The sequence below is a fragment of the Taudactylus pleione genome, unplaced genomic scaffold (genome assembly GCF_031769625.1).
Source record: "Taudactylus pleione unplaced genomic scaffold, aTauple2 ptg000027l, whole genome shotgun sequence".
NCBI lineage: Eukaryota > Metazoa > Chordata > Amphibia > Anura > Myobatrachidae > Taudactylus > Taudactylus pleione.
This window is the reverse complement of record NW_028284429.1, coordinates 2,981,370-3,002,914: the sequence shown is the minus strand read 5'-3', so window position 1 is coordinate 3,002,914 and position 21,545 is coordinate 2,981,370. Positions and strand designations below refer to the sequence as shown.

At 44.4% G+C, this 21,545-nt stretch overlaps 1 protein-coding gene and 1 pseudogene across 1 annotated transcript in view; both read right to left on the bottom strand.

Annotated features, from left to right (window-relative positions):
* Window positions 1-200: 200 nt before the first annotated feature.
* Window positions 201-9,634, bottom strand: LOC148539148 (receptor-type tyrosine-protein phosphatase eta-like; annotated as a pseudogene).
* A 6,325-nt stretch (window positions 9,635-15,959) lies between these two features.
* The window catches only part of LOC148539147 (fibronectin-like), a 182,425-nt gene continuing 176,839 nt past the window's right edge, over window positions 15,960-21,545 (bottom strand). Inside the window, 4 exon segments of the mRNA XM_088451819.1 lie at window positions 15,960-16,288; window positions 16,458-16,728; window positions 17,552-17,590; window positions 19,787-19,869. Coding sequence (XP_088307945.1) covers window positions 15,960-16,288; window positions 16,458-16,728; window positions 17,552-17,590; window positions 19,787-19,869 — 722 coding nt within the window.

Below are 21,545 nucleotides of genomic sequence, written 5' to 3'. Positions count from 1 at the left end.
CCTCTCTGTGTCCCCACACTCCCCATACCCTGTATTCTCTCTCTCTCCTGTCCTAGCAGTCACTCCTCCCTGTGTCCCCACACTCCCCATACCCTGTATTCTCTCTCTCTCCTGTCCTAGCAGTCACTTCTTCTGTCCCCGTCACCTCCTTCATCTCTCTCAGCTGGATCACGTCAAACTAATTTTTACTTAATGCTGAATCAACATTCTGCAGATTCCCAGACCTTGTTTTCATGATCAGGATTGTACTCACATGTGCAGGTAGTTACTGACACAGGGACAGACTCAGTGATATTATCACCAGCTCTTGTATATACCATGAATGTATATGTTTGTCCTGGTGTTAGACTCATTATTGTAGCTGATTCATTTGTCACTATTGTATTATTTATCATTGTAGCTGATGATGTGACATTTGTCTGGACTCTGTAGGTGTAAGATGCCTGATACTCATTGGGTTTACTCCAGGACAGAGACACAGAGACCGTGGAAGATGAAGTGTTTATCGGTGATGTCACCGGCATCGGTTCTATGATGAGAGAAATAACACACAGGATCAGTGAGGACAGAGGCTACAGTAAGGAGATATATATACATCTAATATTACTTTTACATCTACTCTGAGAACTAATTTCCAATAATATGATACAGCTTATGTAACAGACTGCTAGTAGATAAAAGGTATGAGAAATACTTACTAGTGTACACAGATGTGCTAACAGGTAAACTCTGATACTTGCAGCCGCCGACTGTTACCACAGTAATGGTGTAATTAGTCCCAGATGTCAGGCTCTGAAGGGTGATATTTGTTGTGTTACTTGGTACAGTCCAAGTGCTGGAAGAATTCCCATAAGTTATATTATATGACTTTATTACACCTGTCATAGTGACTGGCTCTCCCCAAGATAGTGTGATGTTGTTTTCTCCAACTGTGATAAAGGTTATGTTTCCTGTTTGTGTTGGATCTGTGTAAAAACATAGAAATATACATAAGTGAGGACATATACATGCTGGGGCTGATTCTCAGTTGGTAACAAAGCAGAATAACAAAAGTATCTTTTCACCAGGGCAAATCATGCTGTAATGTAAGTGGTACAAATACATTTATTTATAGTGCATGCAGGGTAGATACTGGCTGCTTTTGCATATAGAGCCTGATACAGAGATGGGTGCAGTAGTTACAGCCATTGTGTCTTAGGGCCTGATTAAGACCCACTCGCGAGCGGCGGTCCGCTCGCAAGTGGGTCGATGTTCTGCAATGAGCATGCACACGACGGAGGGAGCTCCGTCGTGCGCATGCGCCAGACGCGACGAGCGAAGGATTTTCCTTCGCTCGTAGTGTCTCTTCAAAGGGGGCGTGCTGTCGATGTTGACTGACAGCACGCCCCCTTTGGTGGGCATTCCGGGGGCGTGCCTCCCTGACGGGGGCGTTCCTAAGGGAACGCCTACCGTCAGAAGCCGGCCCACTGACATCACTAGTGATGTCAGAGGGAGTGATTTTGGCTCTGATAGAGCCAAAATCACTCCGAGCCTTGTGGTCAAAAACCCAGACCACAGGCTTTTGTACGCAGTTTCGATGGTCGCGATGGTCAAGACCATCGCGGCCATCAAACTGCACGCTCGTATAGGCTGTGGGTGGTGACCCACAGCTATACGAGCGTCCAGGAGGGCGCTCCATAGTTATGGAGGACGGCCCTCATTCAGAGCGTGCGCTCTGCTCAGAGCGTACGGCTCTGAATGAGGGCCTTAGTACATAGAGGCTGTGATAAAATCTAACACCACAGGAGGCATCTTCTGTAAATAGACACCTCCTGTCAGCTTCTCTGATCCTCTGCTGTGTCCTAAGACATAGCATGGGATCATCTGTGTGAGCATCAGCTATCTGAGTAACCCTTAGGTCGGTATGTTTATGCTGCCTGGGCCAGTGACTCTGAGTACAAGGACGCAGCCACTGGCCTCAGCCCACCCAGAAAATGGGGCAGACACCCCCTTGTATTATGAGATGCCGGCAGTCATTCACCAGGATGCAGCCTGTGCTGCTGAGGTAGTTGGTGTCACACCTAGGATGAATATTGCTGTGATATTTGGTATGTTCCACTCAGCCCATGATGTGTCAGATCTCTGTCATGTCTCCCTTGGCAGGTCATATATAACATGGCTGTGGAATTATCTAATTGGACTTTTATTATATGTCCTCATGACAGAGACTGAGCCCAATCAAAATTGCTCTGTCATGTACTGAAGGATACATATTGTGGATGGTGACTGGTACATGTGGAGAGACTAATACCCAGAACAGAGGTGCAGAGTCTAATAGAATAAGTAAACAGTTTAGGAAGCAGGAACCTGGAGCTAGGAATGAGATCTAATACTCTAACACTTGTCTGTGCTCAGAGTTTCCCTTTCATAGGGAGGTGATTTGAATTTGGCACTGAATGTGATGTCACATTTGGCGTGCTATTCACCTTTAAACAGGTCAGCACATGCTCCTATGGAACCCTTGGCTGCCTTCACTACACAGTGGGGGGAAAAAGTAGGTAGAAGGAACAACCCACTTGGATGGCATTGCGGCTGGTGGCGCCTCCAGAGACCAAGCTGCTGTGGGGACATGCCAGCCCAGTGGAGACCAGCACTGCCGGACCCAGTAAGTGAGCTCAGGGCTCTGGTGCAATGCAACATTACCATCCCTTCTAAAGGTGGTCACTGAACACCCCAAAAATGTTTTTTTGGGAAACTTCTGGTGAAACTCGCATAGAAGCTTTGGAGCATGGACAGGTGATGCCTTAACTCAACAATGCTCCTCGGGGGCAACCTCCTTTCAATCAACCAGATATTGGACAGATCTTCAAGAAATTCTGGAATCCAAGATCTACTTTAGCTCATACTCCTCTTGATGATCAGCTGATATGGAGGATGGTGGGTTGCAAGGCTTGGAATATCGGTTAATAACCAAATGTTTGAGGAGAGAGACATGGAATACATTAGGTATTTTCTGTGTATCTGGAAGTTTCAATCAAAAATTCACTGGGTTATTTATCTGAAAAACTTGGAAAGGACCGATATATCTTGGAACGAGTAACCATAATTGATTCAATGAGCCATTCGCAGTTTCACTGTGCACTTTTAATTGCAGGTGTCGAGTTAAAAGCCAAACTTTGTCACCGGGTTTTAGTAGCAGAGCTTTCCTCCTCTTCCTGTCAGAGAAGAACTTGTACCTAGCAGAGGCTTTATTTAAATTATATTTTACTTCATTCCAAATAAAACGTTTCACAGTACAATGAATGGCTGGTAGAGTTACTGACTGGCAAGTTGGTAGTTAAGACAATCTAGGATGAAAGCTATATAGAATACAGAATGTATAATGTCCAGAGGTCTTATGGTAGAGGTTGTTATGAGCAAACTCAGCCCATGGCAACAAGGAGATCCAGTCATCTTGGTTTGGTGGAAATGTAAATTCTATTGAGTTTCTCCAGATACTGATTTACTCATTCCATTTTACCACTGCTCTGGGGGTGGTAAGCCAAAGAGAAACTCAGGTTGATGTTAAAGCATTTATACAGCACACTCCAGAATTTTGAGGTAAACTGTACCCATCAGTCAGACACAAACCCATGCTGCCTTACATTTATTTTACATACTTCTCAACCAATCTTGAAGCTAAGGGTAAACCCTTTAGCAGAATGAAATGGGCAGCTTTAGTGAATCTATCCACCACAAACTAGACTGTATTAAAACCTTGATAGGAAGTTAGCCTAGCCATGAGCCTATCTTTAAGTGAGACATAGAAAATACATCCGAGAAATCGGATAGCAAGGAGCCACACTGTGACACAATATTAAATAGTCGTGTAAGGTGTCTCACCAAACAGAAATTCATAACACCAATGCAGGCTTCAGAATGAATATCAAATAAGTGAATAAGCACATAATCACATAAAAAACTGAAATATCAACAGCACACAAAGATAAATGTAAAGAATGACTATGAGAGATCTTGAGTCATTTAATCTGGAACAGGTGGGGATAAATCCTCCGCCGATATGTCCCTCTCCAAGTCATCCTCATCCAAATAGGCAGCACCATCAGGGGCGTTCATGAAATCTTTGAAGGAGTCCCCATCAAAGTGACGTAGCCTTGTCGGCAACAGGAAAGCAAATTTTCATTTCTCTTTAACAAGAGAGCATAGTGGAGCAAATTCTTTACGTGCTCATGTTACTTCAGGAGAATAATCCTGAAATAGATAAAAATAAGAGTTATGGTATAACATACCTTCGTTAACTCTTTTTGTTCGGGTCTGCCTCATCTATCTTTCATTTTTTACCTTCCAAAAGTGGTATCCAGGTTCCATATGAATGAAGAAATTGTGGTCCCAGCTTTTCAGAATACAAGCCTCTCGGTAGGTGAGGCTTCCTTGGATGTTGTCCGTGCAGTACGAAGTTATGTGGATCGCACTAACAGAATGAGGAAGTCTGATTCCCTTTTTGTACTGTATGGCTGTCATAAGCGTTGCTGTCCAGCCAATAAGCAGACGCTGGCCAGATGGATTCGAATGGCAATTTCTCAGGCATACACACAGGCTAGTCTGGTGGTGCCGGACTCAAAAACAGCGCTTTCTACACGGTCAGTGGGACCTTCATGGGGGGCCCGCCGGGCGCCTCTGCTCTACAGTTGTGCAGGGCAGACACATGGTCTTCCGTCCATACTTTTGTCAAGTTCTACGCATGTGACACTTTTGCCTCTCAGGATGCCTCCTTTGGGCGTAGGATTCTCCTTTCATCCGAGACACAGGAGTGTACCTGCCCTTAGAGGCTATTGCTTTGGGATATCCCCAACGTATTGGCTGTGGACCCCATGGACCCCGAAGAAGAAAATAAGAGTTATGGTATAACATAACTTCGTTAACTCTTTTTCTTCAAGGTCCATGGGGTCCACAGGACAGCCACCCTAATGCACCTGTGGCTTTGAGTATCTCTATAAATTTCCCTCCTCTATGAGATATTAGTCTAAAGAACATGGGTTCTTCTTTCTTGTCTTTTTTCTTCGCCTGCTTGAGCTTTTTTTCGAACTAGCTACCTATGGCTGGGGGCGGGGTATATGAGTGGAGGACACGGTGCAACCTGGGAGTAGAGTGCTCGTTTAACTGATTGGTGACTGGATCATATACCCGAACGTATTGGCTGTGGACCACATGGACCCCAATGAATCTTTCTAGAGGCCGACCACATAGCTTACTTATGGAGGAAATTGAGGTATTGAAAGATTACAACCCGGGAGCGAACAACTAGAGAGTCACCAGACCACTGGGGGCCAAATCTGTGTGCTTGTTTGATTACCATATACGTGCAAGCTTCAGGGATGTTTAGTAGATCTGGCAACGTAGTATTAATAAAATCATGCAGCTGAGTCCCTCTTACAGATTCCGGCAACCCTATAAGTCGTAGGTTGTTCCTGCGGGAACGGTTCTCCAAATCATCCAATATGGACCAAATTGGATTATGAGACTTTTGGAGATTGGCTGTATGAGATTTGAGAAAGGCCACATCTTCAAACATACCTCCCACTTTCTGTTCATTGAACGCTAGAAATTATTTGATGTATCTGCCCCTTTATATCTGTAATAGCTCCGGTGAAGGAGGCTGACGAGTTGCAAACATGGGCTCAATAGTTTCTTTACTAGCCCTGACAACTGCTTCATAAGTAAGTTGGAGAGAGGTACCTTGTGGAGCCCTCACAGAGGGAAGTGATGCAGCAGAAGATGTGCTGGGACCAGAAGAGGAAGGCAGCTCCATAGCGTTTGTGATATCAGCGGTCTGCAGCTGCGGCCATGCTGGAATGCCTGAGGTGTCGGTCAGCCTTCAGTTTCTGCATTTTAGATGGCATGGAGGAGGGGAAATACCTCTCCATGCAGCAGGGAGAGACACTGTACAGCCTGGCAGAGACTTGGGCAGGTCAAAGAGGTCCAGTGTGGACCGTGCCGGGTGATAGAGCCGGGCGGGCAATGAAGGTCAGGGCTCACGCGTATGTCTGCATCGGCAACGGAAGTCTCAGTCCACCATCCCTTTTAACTGGATTGAAGTATGACTGCTCCTCACAATCTGAGATTGGCAGTCCCAAATGGCGAATGATAAACCTGTTCAAATTGTCGCTCTGTATCTAACAGTGGAATGAATGATGAGCACTTGGGTAGAAGCTGATGCAATGAGATGACAGGTGTAGATGCGATTTGTTCTTCATTGAAAGGCATTTGATCTGAAACTACGTCCAAGGTTGATATTATTTTTGCAAGTACTCTAAAACAGGAGTGTACCAACACAGACTTCTGCATTAAGAGGGACCTGACTAAGCCTTGCAGCAAAAGTATCTTCTCCTCTGGGAGCACCAGTTGTTGTATGTCACAGAGCTGACCCAGGAAAGGGAATTCCCTGGGGTGGAATCAGATGGGATTTAGCATGGCTGCTTATTCAACCATAAGAGTTGTACAGCTTGTGGTGACTACTATATAAAGGATAATACTAATAATAATAATGTAGAAAAGCACAATTTTCTGTTATTTTCACTGACACATATAGAATTTGGATCTGGATCTGTGCTAGATGTAGTTGCTAGTTCATAAATATCTATGTATGTGTTATTATAAGTGTATTAATGTATCTGTTATGTTTATTATAAACCTGTATATTTTATCTGGAAGATTATTGTCCTGTCCTATAAATAAACAGTGATCATTGGTGTAATTAATCCTCATAAATGTCTTGTCTCATTCAGTGATACTGTTACTATATCTAATTCTTTGTCTCTACAGAGTGTGATATTTCCCTTACAGAATTTTGGGCCTGATTCAGACCCGCTCGCGAGCGCTGAGCGCTCGCAAGCGGGTCGATGTGGGCCCAGTGCGCATGCACACGACGGAGCCGGCTCCGTCGTGCGCATGCGCTAGACCCGGATAGCGACGGCTTGCCCGTCGGCTCCCGGTCTCGCACCAAAGATGGCGTGCTGTCGATGGTGAGTGACAGCACGCCCTCTTTGGTGGACGTGCCAAGGGCATGGCTGCCCAGATGGAGGCGTTCACATGGGAACGCCTACCGTCAGGGGCCGGGCCCACTTATATCACATTCAGAGCCGAAAGCTCTCCAGGGCTTGAGGCAACGCGACCCTACCGCAAGGGTCTCATCGCAAGGGCTTGACCATCGCTACCATCTTCCTGGCCGCTCGCTATAGCTTTGGGTGGTCATCCACAGCTATACGAGCGGCCAGGAGGCCGCTCTAAAAATTAAGAAGGACGGCCCTGATTCTGGGCCTCTGTTCTTTAATAACTGACCCATTTGTCCTCTGTACAATTCCACTTAGTGATGAATGTCCTTATAGACATAATGTGATTTCCCATAAAAGTGACCCTATATAGTGCAATGCCTCCAACTCCTCACAGTTCTCCCACACTCCCCATACCCTGTATTCTCTCGCTCTACTGTCCTAGCAGTCACTGCTTCTGTTTTCGTCACCTCGTTCATCTCTCTCAGCTGGATCACATCATCCCACTAATTTTTACTTAATGCTGAATCAACATTCTGCAGATCCCCAGACCTTGTTTTCATGATCAGGATTGTACTCACATGTGCAGGTAGTTACTGACACAGGGTCAGACTCAGTGACATTATCACCAGCTCTTGTATATACCATGAATGTATATGTTTGTCCTGGTGTTAGATTCATTATTGTAGCTGATATATTTGTCACTATTGTATTATTTATCATTGTAGCTGATGATGTGACATTTGTCTGGACTCTGTAGGTGTAAGATGCCTGATACTCATTGGGTTTACTCCAGGACAGAGACACAGAGACCGTGGAAGATGAAGTGTTTATCGGTGATGTCACCGGCATCGGTTCTATGATGAGAGAAATAACACACAGGATCAGTGAGGACAGAGGTTACAGTAAGGAGATATATATACATCTAATATTACTTTTACATCTACTCTGAGAACTAATTTCCAAAACTATGATACAGCTTATGTAACTGACTGCTTGTAGCTAAAAGGTATGAGAAATACTTACTAGTATACACAGATGTGATAACAGGTAAACTCTGATACTTGCAGCCTCCGACTGTTACCACAGTAATGGTGTAATTAGTCCCAGATGTCAGGCTCTGAAGGGTGATATTTGTTGTGTTACTTGATACAGTCCAAGTGCTGGAAGAACTCCCATAAGTTATATTATATGACTTTATTACACCTGTCATAGTGACTGGTTCTCCCCAAGATAGTGTGATGTTGTTTACTCCAACTGTGATAAAGGTTATGTTTCCTGGTTGTGTTGGATCTGTGTAAAAACATAGAAATACACATAAGTGAGGACATATACAGGCTGGGGCTGATTCTCAGTTGGTAGCAAAGCAGAATAATAAAAGTATCTTTTCACCTGGACAAATCATGCTGTAATGTAAGTGGTACAAATACATTTATTTATAGTGCATGCAGGGTAATTACTGGCTGCTTTTGCATATAGAGCCTGATACAGAGATGGCTGCAGTAGTTACAGCCATTGTGTCTTAGTACATAGAGGCTGTGATAAAATATGATAACACCACAGGAGGCATCTTGTGTAATTAGACACCTCCTGTCAGCTTCTCTGATCCGCTGCTGTGTCCTAAGACATAGCATGGGATCATCTGTGTGACCATCAGCTATCTGAGTAACCCTTAGGTCGGTATGTTTATGCTGCCTGGGCTAGTGACACTGAGTAAAAGGACGCAGCCACTGGCCTCAGCACGCCCAGAAAATGGAGCAGACACCCCCCTGTACTATGAGATGCCGGCAGTCACTCACCAGGATGCAGCCTGTGCTGCTGAGGTAGTTGGCGTCACACCTAGGATGAATATTGCTGTGATATTTGGTATGTTCCACTCAGCCCATGATGTGTCAGGTCTCTGTCATGTCCCCCTTGGCAGGTCATATATAACATGGCTGTGGAATTGTCTAATTGGACTTTTATTATCCATCCTCACAACAGAGACTGAGCCCAATCACAATTGCCCTGTCACGTACTGAAGGATACATCGTGTGGATGGTGACTGTAAGTGAGTGTGGGGACACAGAGAGGAGTGACTGCTAGGACAGGAGAGAGAGAGAATACAGGGTATGGGGGGAGTGTGGGGACACAGAGAGGAGTGACTGCTAGGACAGGAGAGAGAGAGAATACAGGGTATGGGGAGTGTGGGGACACAGAGAGAAGTGACTGCTAGGACAGGAGAGAGAGAGAATACAGGGTATGGGGAGTGTGGGGACACAGAGAGGAGTGACTGCTAGGACAGGAGAGAGAGAATACAGGGTATGGGGAGTGCGGGGACACAGAGAGGAGTGACTGCTAGGACAGGAGAGAGAGAGAATACAGGGTATGGGGAGTGTGGGGACACAGAGAGAAGTGACTGCTAGGACAGGAGAGAGAGGGAATACAGGGTATGGGGAGTGTGGGGACACAGAGAGGAATGACTGCTGAGTGAGCTCAGGGCTCTGGTGCAATGCAACATTACCATCCCTTCTAGGGGTGGTCACCGAACACCCCAAAAATGGTTTTTCAGGAAACTTCTGGTTAAAATCGCATAGAAGCTTTGGAGCATGGACAGGTGATGCCATAACTCAACAGTGCTCCTCAGGGACAACCCTCTTCAATCAACCAGATATTGGACAGATCCTCAAGAAATTCTGGAATCCAAGATCTACTTTAGCTCATACTCGTCTTGATAATCAGCTGATATGGAGGATGGTGGGTTGCAAGGCTTGGAATATCGGTTAATAACCAAATGTTTGAGGAGAGAGACATGGAATACATTAAGTATTCTGAATGTATCTAGAAGTTTCAATCAAAAAGTCACTGGGTTATTTATCTGAAGAACTTGGAAAGGACCGCTATATCTTGGAACGAGTAACCATAACTGATTTAATGAGCCATTCGCAGTTTCACTGTGCACTTTTAATTGCAGGTGTCGAGTTAAAAGCCAAACCGTATCACCGGGTTTTAGTAGCAGAGCTTTCCTCCTCTTCCTGTCAGAGAAGAACTTGTACCTAGCAGAGGCTTTATTTAAATAAAATTTTACTTCATTCCAAATAAAACGTTTCACAGTACCATGAATGGCTGGTAGAGATACTGACTGACAAGTTGGTAGTTCAGGCAATCTAGGATGAAAGCTATATAGAATACAGAATGTATAATGTCCAGAGGTCTCATGGTAGAGGTTATGAGCAAACTCAGCCCATGGTAACAAGGAGCCCCAGTCATCTTGGTTTGGTGGAAATGTAAATTCTATTGAGTTTCTCCAGATACTGATTTACTCATTCCATTTTACCACTGCTCTGGGGGTGGTAAGCCAAAGAGAAACTCAGGTTGATGTTAAAGTTAAAGCATTTATACAGCACACTCCAGAATTTTGAGGTAAACTGTACCCATCGGTCAGAAAGAAACACAAGCAGCCTTACATTTATTTTACATACTTCTCAACCAATCTTGGAGCTGAGGGTAAACCCTTTAGCGGAATGAAATGGGCAGCTTTAGTGAATCTATCCACCACAAACTAGACTGTATTAAAATCTTGATAGGAAGTTAGCCTAGCCATGAGCCTATCTTAAGTGAGACATAGAAAATACATCCGAGAAGTCGGATAGCAAGGAGCTACACTGTGACACAATATTAAATAGTCGTGTAAGGCGTCTCACCAAACAGAAATTCATAACACCAATGCAGGCTTCAGAATGAATATCAACTAAGTGAATAAGCACATAATCACATAAAAAACTGAAATATCAACAGCAGACAAAGATAAATGTAAAGAATGACTATGAGAGATCTTGAGTCATTTAATCTGGAACAGGTGGGAATCAATCCCCCGCCGATATGTCCCTCTCCTAGGCCTCCTCATCCAAATAGGCAGCAGCGTCAGAGGCATTCATGAAATCTTTGGAGGAGTCCCCATCAAAGAGACGTAGCCTTGTCGGCAACAGGAAAGCAAATTTTCATTTATCTTTAACAAGACAAGAGCATAGTAGAGCAAATTCTTTACGTGCTCATGTTACTTCAGGAGAATAATCCTGAAATAGGAAAAAATAAGAGTTATGGTATAACATACCTTCGTTAACTCTTTTTCTTCGGGTCTGCCTCATCTATCTTTAAATTTTCATCGGGATAGAGCGGTACTTCGTACTAGTGCAGGATACCTTCCAAAAGTGGTATCCGGGTTCCATATGAATGAAGATATTGTGGTCCCAGCTTTTCAGAATACAAGCCTCTCGGTAGGTGAGGCTTCCTTGGATGTTGTCCGTGTACTACGAAGTTATGTGGATCGCACTAACAGAATGAGGAAGTCTCCTTTTTGTACTGTATGGCTGTCATAAGCGTGGCTGTCCAGCCAATAAGCAGATGCTGGCCAGATGGATTCGGATGGCAATTTCTTAGGCATACACACAGGCTAGTCTGGTGGTTCCGGACTCAGTAATGGCGCATTCTACACGGTCAGTGGGTGGCCCGCCGGGCGCCTCTACTGAACAATTGTGCAGGGCAGACACATGGTCTTCCATCCATACTTTTGTCAAGTTCTACGTATGTGACACTTTTGCCACTCAGGATTCCTCCTTTGGGCATAGGATTCTCCTCTCTACCAAGACACAGGAGCGTCCCCGCCCTTAGAGGTTATTGCTTTGGGATATCCCCAACATATAGGCTGTGGACCCCAAAGAAGAAAATAAGAGTTATGGTATAACATATCTTCGTTAACTCTTTTTCTTCGAGTTCCATGGGGCCACAGGACAGCCACCCTAATGCACCTGTGGTTTTGGGTATCTCTATAAATTTCCCTCCTTTATGAGATATTGGTCTAGAGAACATGGGTTCTTCTTTCTTGTCTTTTTTCTTTACCTGCTTGAGCTTTGTAACGAACTGGCTACCTATGGCCGGGGGCGGGGTATATGAGTGGAGGAAAAGTAACCGTAAATAAAAATGTATATGAAATGTATTATACAATTAGATAAAAGGGCATTCAAAAAATATAAGTAAATATATAAAAGAGCTACTACTAGTAGACAACATATAAAGACAAACCACATAAAACAAAAATTATGAGTTGCAGCCCTCAGTGGGTCGGTAATGAGGAAGTGCACTTATAGCGCTAAGTTCTTGGTCTCTCAGATAGTGTGTAACACCCTCCGGGGTGTATTGCTCCAATGTCTTATTGTAAAAGAAAGTCAATAAAAGCTGTACCTTAATCAGGGGCTAAACAGCCCAATGCCTTGTATGTCAGGGGTGTCTGTAGAGGTAGAGGTCATTTGCCGGCAAACTTGTAAAGGTGGAGAACGTGTGAACCACGTCTCTAGATGTACCTTACCTCACTTGGTCTACGCGTTTCACCCGCACCTCGGGCTTCGTCATGATGGTGAGAACGTCCCTTCCTGACGAAGCCTGAGGTGCGGGCGAAATGCATAGATCAAGTGAGGTAAGGGACATCTAGAGACGTGGTTCACACATTCTCTACCCTTACAAGTTTGCCGGCAAATGACCTCTACCTCTACAGACACCCCTGACATACAAGGCATTGGGCTGTTTAGCCCCTGATTAAGGTACAGCTTTTATTGACTTTCTTTTACAATAAGACATTGGAGCAATACACCCCGGAGGGTGTTACACACTATCTGAGAGACCAAGAACTTAGCGCTATAAGTGCACTTCCTCATTACCGACCCACTGAGGGCTGCAACTCATAATTTTTGTTTTATGTGGTTTGTCTTTATATGTTGTCTACTAGTAGCAGCTCTTTTATATATTTACTTATAATTTTTGAATGCCCTTTTATCTAATTGTATAATAAATTTCATATACATTTTTATTAACGATTACTGATTCTTTTTTTACGATCCTCATACTGAAGCGCCAGGGATAATTCTATTTTCCAACTAATTTATACAGGGAAGGTAAACCCCTGTTATTTCATCCCCAGGCAGCATCCCAGTGGCGTTTAGGAGTTATAGCGCAGCCATGTCAACCCCTATTTTTGTTCTCATTACGCTTATATGAGTGGAGGACCCGGTGCATCCTGGGAGCAGAGAGCTCGTTTAACCGTTTGGTGACTGGATCATATACCCCAACGTATTGGCTGTGGACCTCATGGACCCCGTAGAAGAAATCGGGAATCATTCCAATGGAGGTCACAAATCTTTCTAGAGGCCGACCACATAGCTTACTTATGGAGGAAATTGAGGCATCGAAAGATTACAACCCGGGGGTGAACTACTAGAGAGTCACCAGACCACTGGGGGCCAAATCTGTGTGCTCGTTTGATTACCATATAAGTGCAAGCTTCAGAGATGTTTAGTAGTTCTGGCAACGTAGTATTAATAAAATCAGGCAGCTGAGTCCCTCTTACAGATTCCAGCAACCCTATAAGTCGTAGGTTGTTCCTGCGGGAACGGTTCTCCAAATCATCCAATATGGATCAAATTTGATTATGAGACTTTTGGAGCTTGGCTGTATGAGATTTGAGAGAGGCCATATCTTGAAACATACCTCCCACTTTCTGATCATTGAACTCTAGAAGTGATTTGAGGTACCTCCCCCTTTATATCTGTAATAGCTTGGATGAAGGAGGCTGACGAGTTGCAAACATGGGCTCAATAGTTTCTTTACTAGCCCTGACAACTGCTTCATAAGTAAGTGGGAGAGAGGTACCTTGTGGAGCCCCCACAGAGGGAAGTGATGCAGCAGAAGATGTGCTGGGACCAGAAGCGGAAGGCAGCTCCATAGCGTTTGTGATATCAGTGCTGTCTGCAGCCATGGCCATGCTGGAATGCCTGTGGTGTCGGTCAGCCTGCAGTTTCTGCATTTTAGATGGCATGGAGGAGGGGAAATACCTCTCCATGCAGCAGGGAGAGATGCTGTACAGCCTGGCAGAGACTTGGGCGGGTCGAAGAGGTCCAGTGTGGACCGTGCGGGGTGATAGAGCCGGACAGGCAATGAAGATCAGGGCTCACATGGCTGTCTGCATCGGCAGTGGAAGTCTCAGTCCACCATCCTTTTTAACTGGATTGGCAGTCCCAAATGGTGAATGGTAAACCCGTTCATATTGTCACTCTGCACCTAACAGTGGAATGAAAGATGAGCACTTGGGTAGAAGCGGATGCACTGAGATGACAGGTATAGATGCAATTTGTTCTTCATTGAAAGGCGTTTGATCTGAAACTACGTCCAAGGTTGATATTATTTTTGCCAGTACTCTAAGACAGGAGTGCACCAACCCAGACTTCTGCATTAGGAGGGACCTGACTAAGCCTTGCAGCAAAAGTATCTTCTCCTCTGGGAATAGCACCAGTTGTTGTATGTCACAGAGCTGACCCAGGAAAGGGAATTCCCTGGGGTGGAATCAGATGGGATTTAGCATGGCTGCTTATTCAACCATAAGACTTGTACAGCTTGTGGTGACTACCATATAAGAGATAACACTAATAATAATAATAATGTAGAAAAGCACAATTTTCTGTTATTTTCACTCACACATATGGAATTTGGATCTATGCTAGATGTAGTTGCTAGTTCATAAATATCTATGTATGTGTTATTATAAGTGTATTAATGTATCTGTTATGTTTATTATAAACCTGTATGTTTTATCTGGAAGATTATTGTCCTGCCCTATAAATAAACATTGATCATTGCTGTAATTTATCCTCATATATGTCTTGTCTCATTCAGTGATACTGTTACTATATCTATTTCTTTGTCTCTACTGAGTGTGATATTTCCCTTACAGAATTCTGGGCCTGATTCAGACCTGATCGCGAGTGCTGAGCGCTCGCAAGCGGGTCGATGTTGGCCCAGTGCGCTTGCGCACGACAGAGCCGGCTCTGTCGTGCACATGCGCTAGACCTGGATAGCGACGGGCAAGCCGTTGCTCCGTGTCTCGCACCAAAGGGGCCTGCTGTTGATGGTGAGTGACAGCACGCCCCCTTTGAGGCAACGAGACCCTACCGCAAGGGTTTCGTCGCAAGGGCTTGACCATCGCGACCATCTTCCTGGCCGCTCGCTATAGCTGTGGGTGGTCACCCACAGCTATACGAGCGGCCAGGAGGCAGCCTAAAAAATTAAGAAGGACGGCCCTGATTCAGAGCGAGCGCTCTGTCAGAGCGTCCGGCTCAGAATCTGGGCCTCTGTTCTTTAATAACTGACCCAATTGTCCTCTGTCCAATTCCACTTAGTGATGAATGTCCTTATAGACATAATGCGATTTCCCATAAGAGTGACCCTATATAGTGCAAAATGCCTCCAACTCCTCACTGTTCCCCCACATTCCCCATATCCTGTATTCTCTCTCTCTCCTGTCCTAGCAGTCACTCCCCTCTGTGTCCCCACATTCCCCATACCCTGTATTCTCTCTCTCTCTCCTGTCCTAGCAGTCACTCCCCTCTGTGTCCCCACACTCCCCATACCCTGTATTCTCTCTCTCTCCTGTCCTAGCAGTCATTCCTCTCTGTGTCCCCACACTCCCCATACCCTGTATTCTCTCTCTCTCCTGTCCTATCAGTCATTCCTCTCTGTGTCCCGACACTCTCCATACCCTATATTCTCTCTCTCCTGTCCTAGCAGTCACCCATCTCTGTGTCCCCACACTCCCCATACCCTGTATTCTCCCTCTCTCCTGTCCTAGCAGTCACTCCTCTCTGTGTCCCCTCAATCCCCATACCCTGTATTCTCTCTCTCTCCTGTCCTAGCAGTCACTCCTCTCTGTATCCCCAACACTACCCATACCCTGTATTCTCTCTCTCTCCTGTCCTAGCAGTCACTCCTCTCTGTGTCCCCACACTCCCCCCATACCCTGTATTCTCTCTCTCTCCTGTCCTAGCAGTCACTTCTTCTGTCCCTGTCACCTCGTTCATCTCTCTCAGCTGGATCACATCACAAACTAATTTTTTTCTTAATGTTGGATCAACATTCTGCAGATTCCCAGACCTTGTTTTCATGATCAGGATTGTACTCACATGTGCAGGTAGTTACTGACACAGGGTCAGACTCAGTGATATTATCACCAGCTCTTGTATATACCATGAATGTATATGTTTGTCCTGGTGTTAGATTCATTATTGTAGCTGATACATTAGTCACTATTGTATTATTTATCATTGTAGCTGATGATGTGACATTTGTCTGGACTCTGTAGGTGTAAGATGCCTGATACTCATTGGGTTTACTCCAGGACAGAGCAACAGAGACCGTGGAAGATGAAGTGTTTATCAGTGATGTCACCGGCATCGGTTCTATGATGAGAGAAATAACACACAGGAGCAGTGAGGACAGAGGTTACAGTAAGGAGATATATATACATCTAATATTACTTTTACATCTACTCTGAGAACTAATTTCCACAACTATGATACAGCTGATGTAACTGACTGCTAGTAGCTAAAAGGTATGAGAAATACTTACTAGTGTACACAGATGCGCTAACAGGTAAACTCTGATACTTGCAGCCTCCGACTGTTACCACAGTAATGGTGTAATTAGTCCCAGATGTCAGGCTCTGAAGGGTGATATTTGTTGTGTTACTTGTTACAGTCCAAGTGCTAGGAGAATTCCCATAAGTTATATTATATGACTTTATTACACCTGTCATAGTGACTGGCTCTCCCCAAGATAGTGTGATGTTGTTTACTCCAACTGTGATAGAGGTTATGTTTCCTGGTTGTGCTGGATCTGTGTAAAAACATAGAAATACACATAAGTGAGGACATATACAGGCTGGGGCTGATTCTCAGTTGGTAACAAAGCAGAATAACAAAAGTATCTTTTCACCTTGACAATTCATGCTGTAATGTAAGTGGTACAAATACATTTATTTATAGTGCATGCAGGGTAAATACTGGCGGCTTTTGCATACAGAGCCTGATACAGAGATGGGTGCAGTAGTTACAGCCATTGTGTCTTAGTACATAGAGGCTGTGATAAAATATGATAACACCACAGGAGGCATCTTGTGTAAATAGACACCTCCTGTCAGCTTCTCTGATCCGCTGCTGTATCCTAAGACATAGCATGGGATCATCTGTATGACCATCAGCTATCTGAGTAACCCTTAGGTCGGTATTTTCATGCTGCCTGAGCCAGTGACGCTGAGTACAAGGACGCAGCCACTGGCCTCAGAATGCCCAGAAAATGGGGCAGTCACCCCCCTGTATTATGAGATGCCGGCAGTCACTCACCAGGATGCAGCCTGTGCTGCTGAGGTAGTTGGCGTCACACCTAGGATGAATATTGCTGTGATATTTGGTATGTTCCACTCGGCCCATGATGTGTCAGGTCTCTGTCATGTCCCCCTTGGCAGGTCATATATAACATGGCTGTGGAATTGTCTAAGTGGACTTTTATTATCTGTCCAATCACAATTGCCCTGTCATGTACTGAAGGATACATAGTGTGGATGGTGACTGGTACATGTGGAGAGACTAATACACAGAACAGAGGTGCAGAGTCTAATAGAATAAGTAAACAGCTTAGGAAGCAGGAACGCTGGAGCTAGGAATGAGATCTAATACTCTGGCACTTGTCTGTGCACAGTTTCCCTTTTATAGGGAGGTGATTTGAATTTGGCACCGAATGTGATGTTACATTCGGCGTGCTATTCACCTTTAAATTTTAAACAGGTCAGCACATGCTCCTATGGAACCCTTGGCTGCCTTCACTACAAAATGGGGGGAAAAAGGAGGTAGAAGGAACCAGCCACTTGCATGGCATTGCGGCTGGTGGCACCTCCAGAGACCAAGCTGCTTTGGGGACATGCCAGCCCAGTGGAGACCAGCACTGCCAGACCCAGTAAGTGAGCTCAGGGCTCTGGTGCAATGCAACATTACCATCCCTTCTAGGGGTGGTCACCAAACACCCCAAAAATGGTTTTTCAGGAAACTTCTGGTTAAACTCGCATAGAAGCTTTGGAGCATGGACAGGTGATGCCTTAACTCAACAGTGCTCCTCAGGGGCAACCCTCTTCAATCAACCAGATATTGGACAGATCCTCAAGAAATTCTGGAATCCAAGATCTACTTTAGTTCATACTCGTCTTGATAATAACCAAATGTTTGAGGAGAGAGACATGGAATACATTAAGTATTCTGAGTGTATCTAGAAGTTTCAATCAAAAAGTCACTGGGTTATTTATCTGAAGAACTTGGAAAGGACCGATATATCTTGGAACGAGTAACCATAACTGATTTAATGAGCCATTCGCAGTTTCACTGTGCACTTTTAATTGCAGGTATCCAGTTAAAAGCCAAACTTTATCACCAGGTTTTAGTAGCAGAGCTTTCCTCCTCTTCCTGTCAGAGAAGAACTTGTACCTAGCAGAGGCTTTATTTAAATTACATTTTTCTGCATTCCAAATAAAATGTTTCACAGTACCATGAAAGGCTGATAGAGATACTGACTGACAAGTTGGTAGTTCAGGCAATCTAGGATGAAAGCTATATAGAATACAGAATGTATAATGTCCAGAGGTCTCATGGTAGAGGTTGTTATGAGCAAACCCAGCCCATGGTAACAAGGAGCCCCAGTCATCTTGGTTTGGTGGAAATGTAAATTCTATTGAGTTTCTCCAGATACTGATTTACTCATTCCATTTTACCACTGCTCTGGGGATGGTAAGCCAAAGAGAAACTCAGGTTGATGTTAAAGCATTTATACAGCACACTCCAGAATTTTGAGGTAAACTGTACCCATCGGTCAGAAACAAACCCATGCTGCCTTACATTTATTTTACATACTTCTCAACCAACCTTGGAGCTGAGGGAAAACCCTTTAGTGGCATGAAATGGGCAGCTTTAGTGAATCTATCCACCACAAACTAGACTGTATTAAAACCTTGATAGGAAGTTAGCCTAGCCATGAGCCTGTCTTTAAGTGAGACATAGAAAATACATCCGAGAAATCGGATAGCAAGGAGCCACACTGTGACACAATATTAAATAGTCGTGTAAGGCGTCTCACCAAACAGAAATTCATAACACCAATGCAGGCTTCAGAATGAATATCAAATAAGTGAATAAGCACATAATCACATAAAAAACTGAAATATCAACAGCAGACAAAGATCAGCAGACAAAGATAACTGTAAAAAATGACTATGAGAGATCTTGAGTCATTTAATCTGGAACAGGTAGGGATCAATCCTCCGCCGATATGTCCCTCTCCAAGGCCTCCTCATCCAAATAGGCAGCAGTGTCAGGGGCGTTCATGAAATCTTTGAAGGAGTCCCCGTCAAGGAGAAGTAGCCTTGTCGGCAACAGGAAAGCAAATTTTCATTTATCTTTAACAAGACAAGAGCATAGTGGAGCAAATTCTTTACGTGCTCATGTTACTTCAGGAGAATAATCCTGAAATAGGAAAATCGGGAATCATTCCAACGGAGTCACAAATCTTTCTAGAGGCCGACCACATAGCTTCCTTATGGAGGAAATGGAGGCATCAAAAGATTACAACCCGGGGTCGAACATTTAGAGTCACCAGACTGCTGGGGAACAAATCTGTGTGCTCGTTTGTTTACCATAAACGTGCTAGCTTCAGAGATGTTTAGTAGTTCTGGCAACGTAGTATTAATAGAATCATGCAGCTGAGTCCCTCTTACAGATTCCGGTAACCCTATAAGCCGTAGGTTGTTCCTGAAGGAACGGTTCTCCAAATTGTCCAATTTGGAACAAATTTGATTGAGGCTTTTGGAGCTTGGCTGTATGAGATTTGAGAGAGGCCACACCTTGAAACATACCTACCACTTTCTGATCTGTACATTGAACTCTAGAAGTGATTTGATGTATCTGCCCCTTTATATCTGTAATAGCTTGGGTGAAGGAGGCTGACGAGTTGCAAACATGGGCTCAATAGTTTCTTTAATAGCCTGACAACTGCTTCTTAAGTAGGACCAGCAGAGGAAGGCAGCTCCATAGCATCTGTGATATCAGCGCTGTCTGCAGCCACGCCCATATAGGAATGCCTGCGCTGACGGTCAGCGTTCAGTTTTTGCTTTTTAGATGGCATGGAGGAGGGGAAATACCTCTCCATGCAGCAGGGAGAGACGTGGAACAGCCTGGCAGAGACTTGGGCGGGTCGAAGAGGTCCGGTGTGGACCGTGCCGGGTGATAGAGCCAGGCGGGCAATGGAGGTCAGGGCTCATGCGGCTGTCTGCATCGGCACCGGAAGCGGAAGTCTGAGTCCACCATCCCGTTAAACTGGACTGAAGTATGACTGCTCCTTACACTCTGGGATTGGCAGTCCTAAATGGCGAATGGTAAACCCCTGGTCAAATTGTCTCTCTGCATCTAACAGTGGAATGAATGATGAGCACTTGGGTAGAAGATGATGCACTGAGATGACAGGTGTAGATGCGATTTGTTCTTCATTGAAAGATGTTTGATCTGAAACTACGTCCAAGGTTGATATTATTTTTGCCAATACTCCAAGGTAGATGTGCACCAACACAAACTTCTGCATTAGGAGGGACCTGACTAAAGGCCTCCATACATCAGCAATTAATTGCAGCAATCATGCAATTTGCAATTGATTGTGTATAAAAATCTTTCCCTTTTTCAATCGATTGTGGAACCTCTGCAATCGATTGAAAAAGGGAAAGATTTTATACACAAACGATTGCAAATTGCACGATTGCTGCAATTAATTGCTAATGTATGGGGGCCTTAAGCCTTGCAGCAAAAGTATCTTCTCCTTTTGGAAGAACACCAGTTGTTGGGTGTCCAAGAGCTGACTCAGGAAAGGGAATTCCCTGGGGTGGAATCAGATGGGATTTAGCATGGCTGCTGATTCAACTGTAAGTCTTGTACAGCTTGTGGTGACTACCATATAAAGGATAATACTACTAATAATAATAATGTAGAAAGCACAATTTTCTGTTATTTTCACTGACACACATGGAATTTGTATCTGGATCTGTGCTAGATGTAGTTGTTAGTTCATAAATATCTATGTATGTGTTATTATAAATGTATTAATGTATCTATTATTAGGTTTATTATATACCTGTATGTTTCATCTTAAAGATTGTTGCACTGCCCTATAAACAGTGATCATATATCTGTAATTTATCATCATACATGTCTTGTCTCATTCTGTGACACTGTTCCTATATCTATTTCTTTGTCTCTACTGAGTCTGATATTTCCCTTACAGAATTCTGTCCTGTAATAACTGACCCATTTGTCCTCTGTCCAATTCTGCTTAGTGATGAATGTCCTTATAGATATGTGATTTCCCATAAGAGTGACCCTATATAGTGCAAAATGCCTCCAACCCCTCACTGTTGCCCCACACTCCCCATACCCTGTATTCTCTCTCTCTCTCCTGTCCTAGCAGTCACTCCTCTCTGTGTCCCCACACCCCCCCATACCCTGTATTCTCTCTCTCTCTCTCCTGTCCTAGCAGTCACTCCTCTCTGTGTCCCCACACTCCCCATACCCTGTATTCTCTCTCTCTCCTGTCCTAGCAGTCACTCCTCTCTGTGTCCCCACACTCCCCATA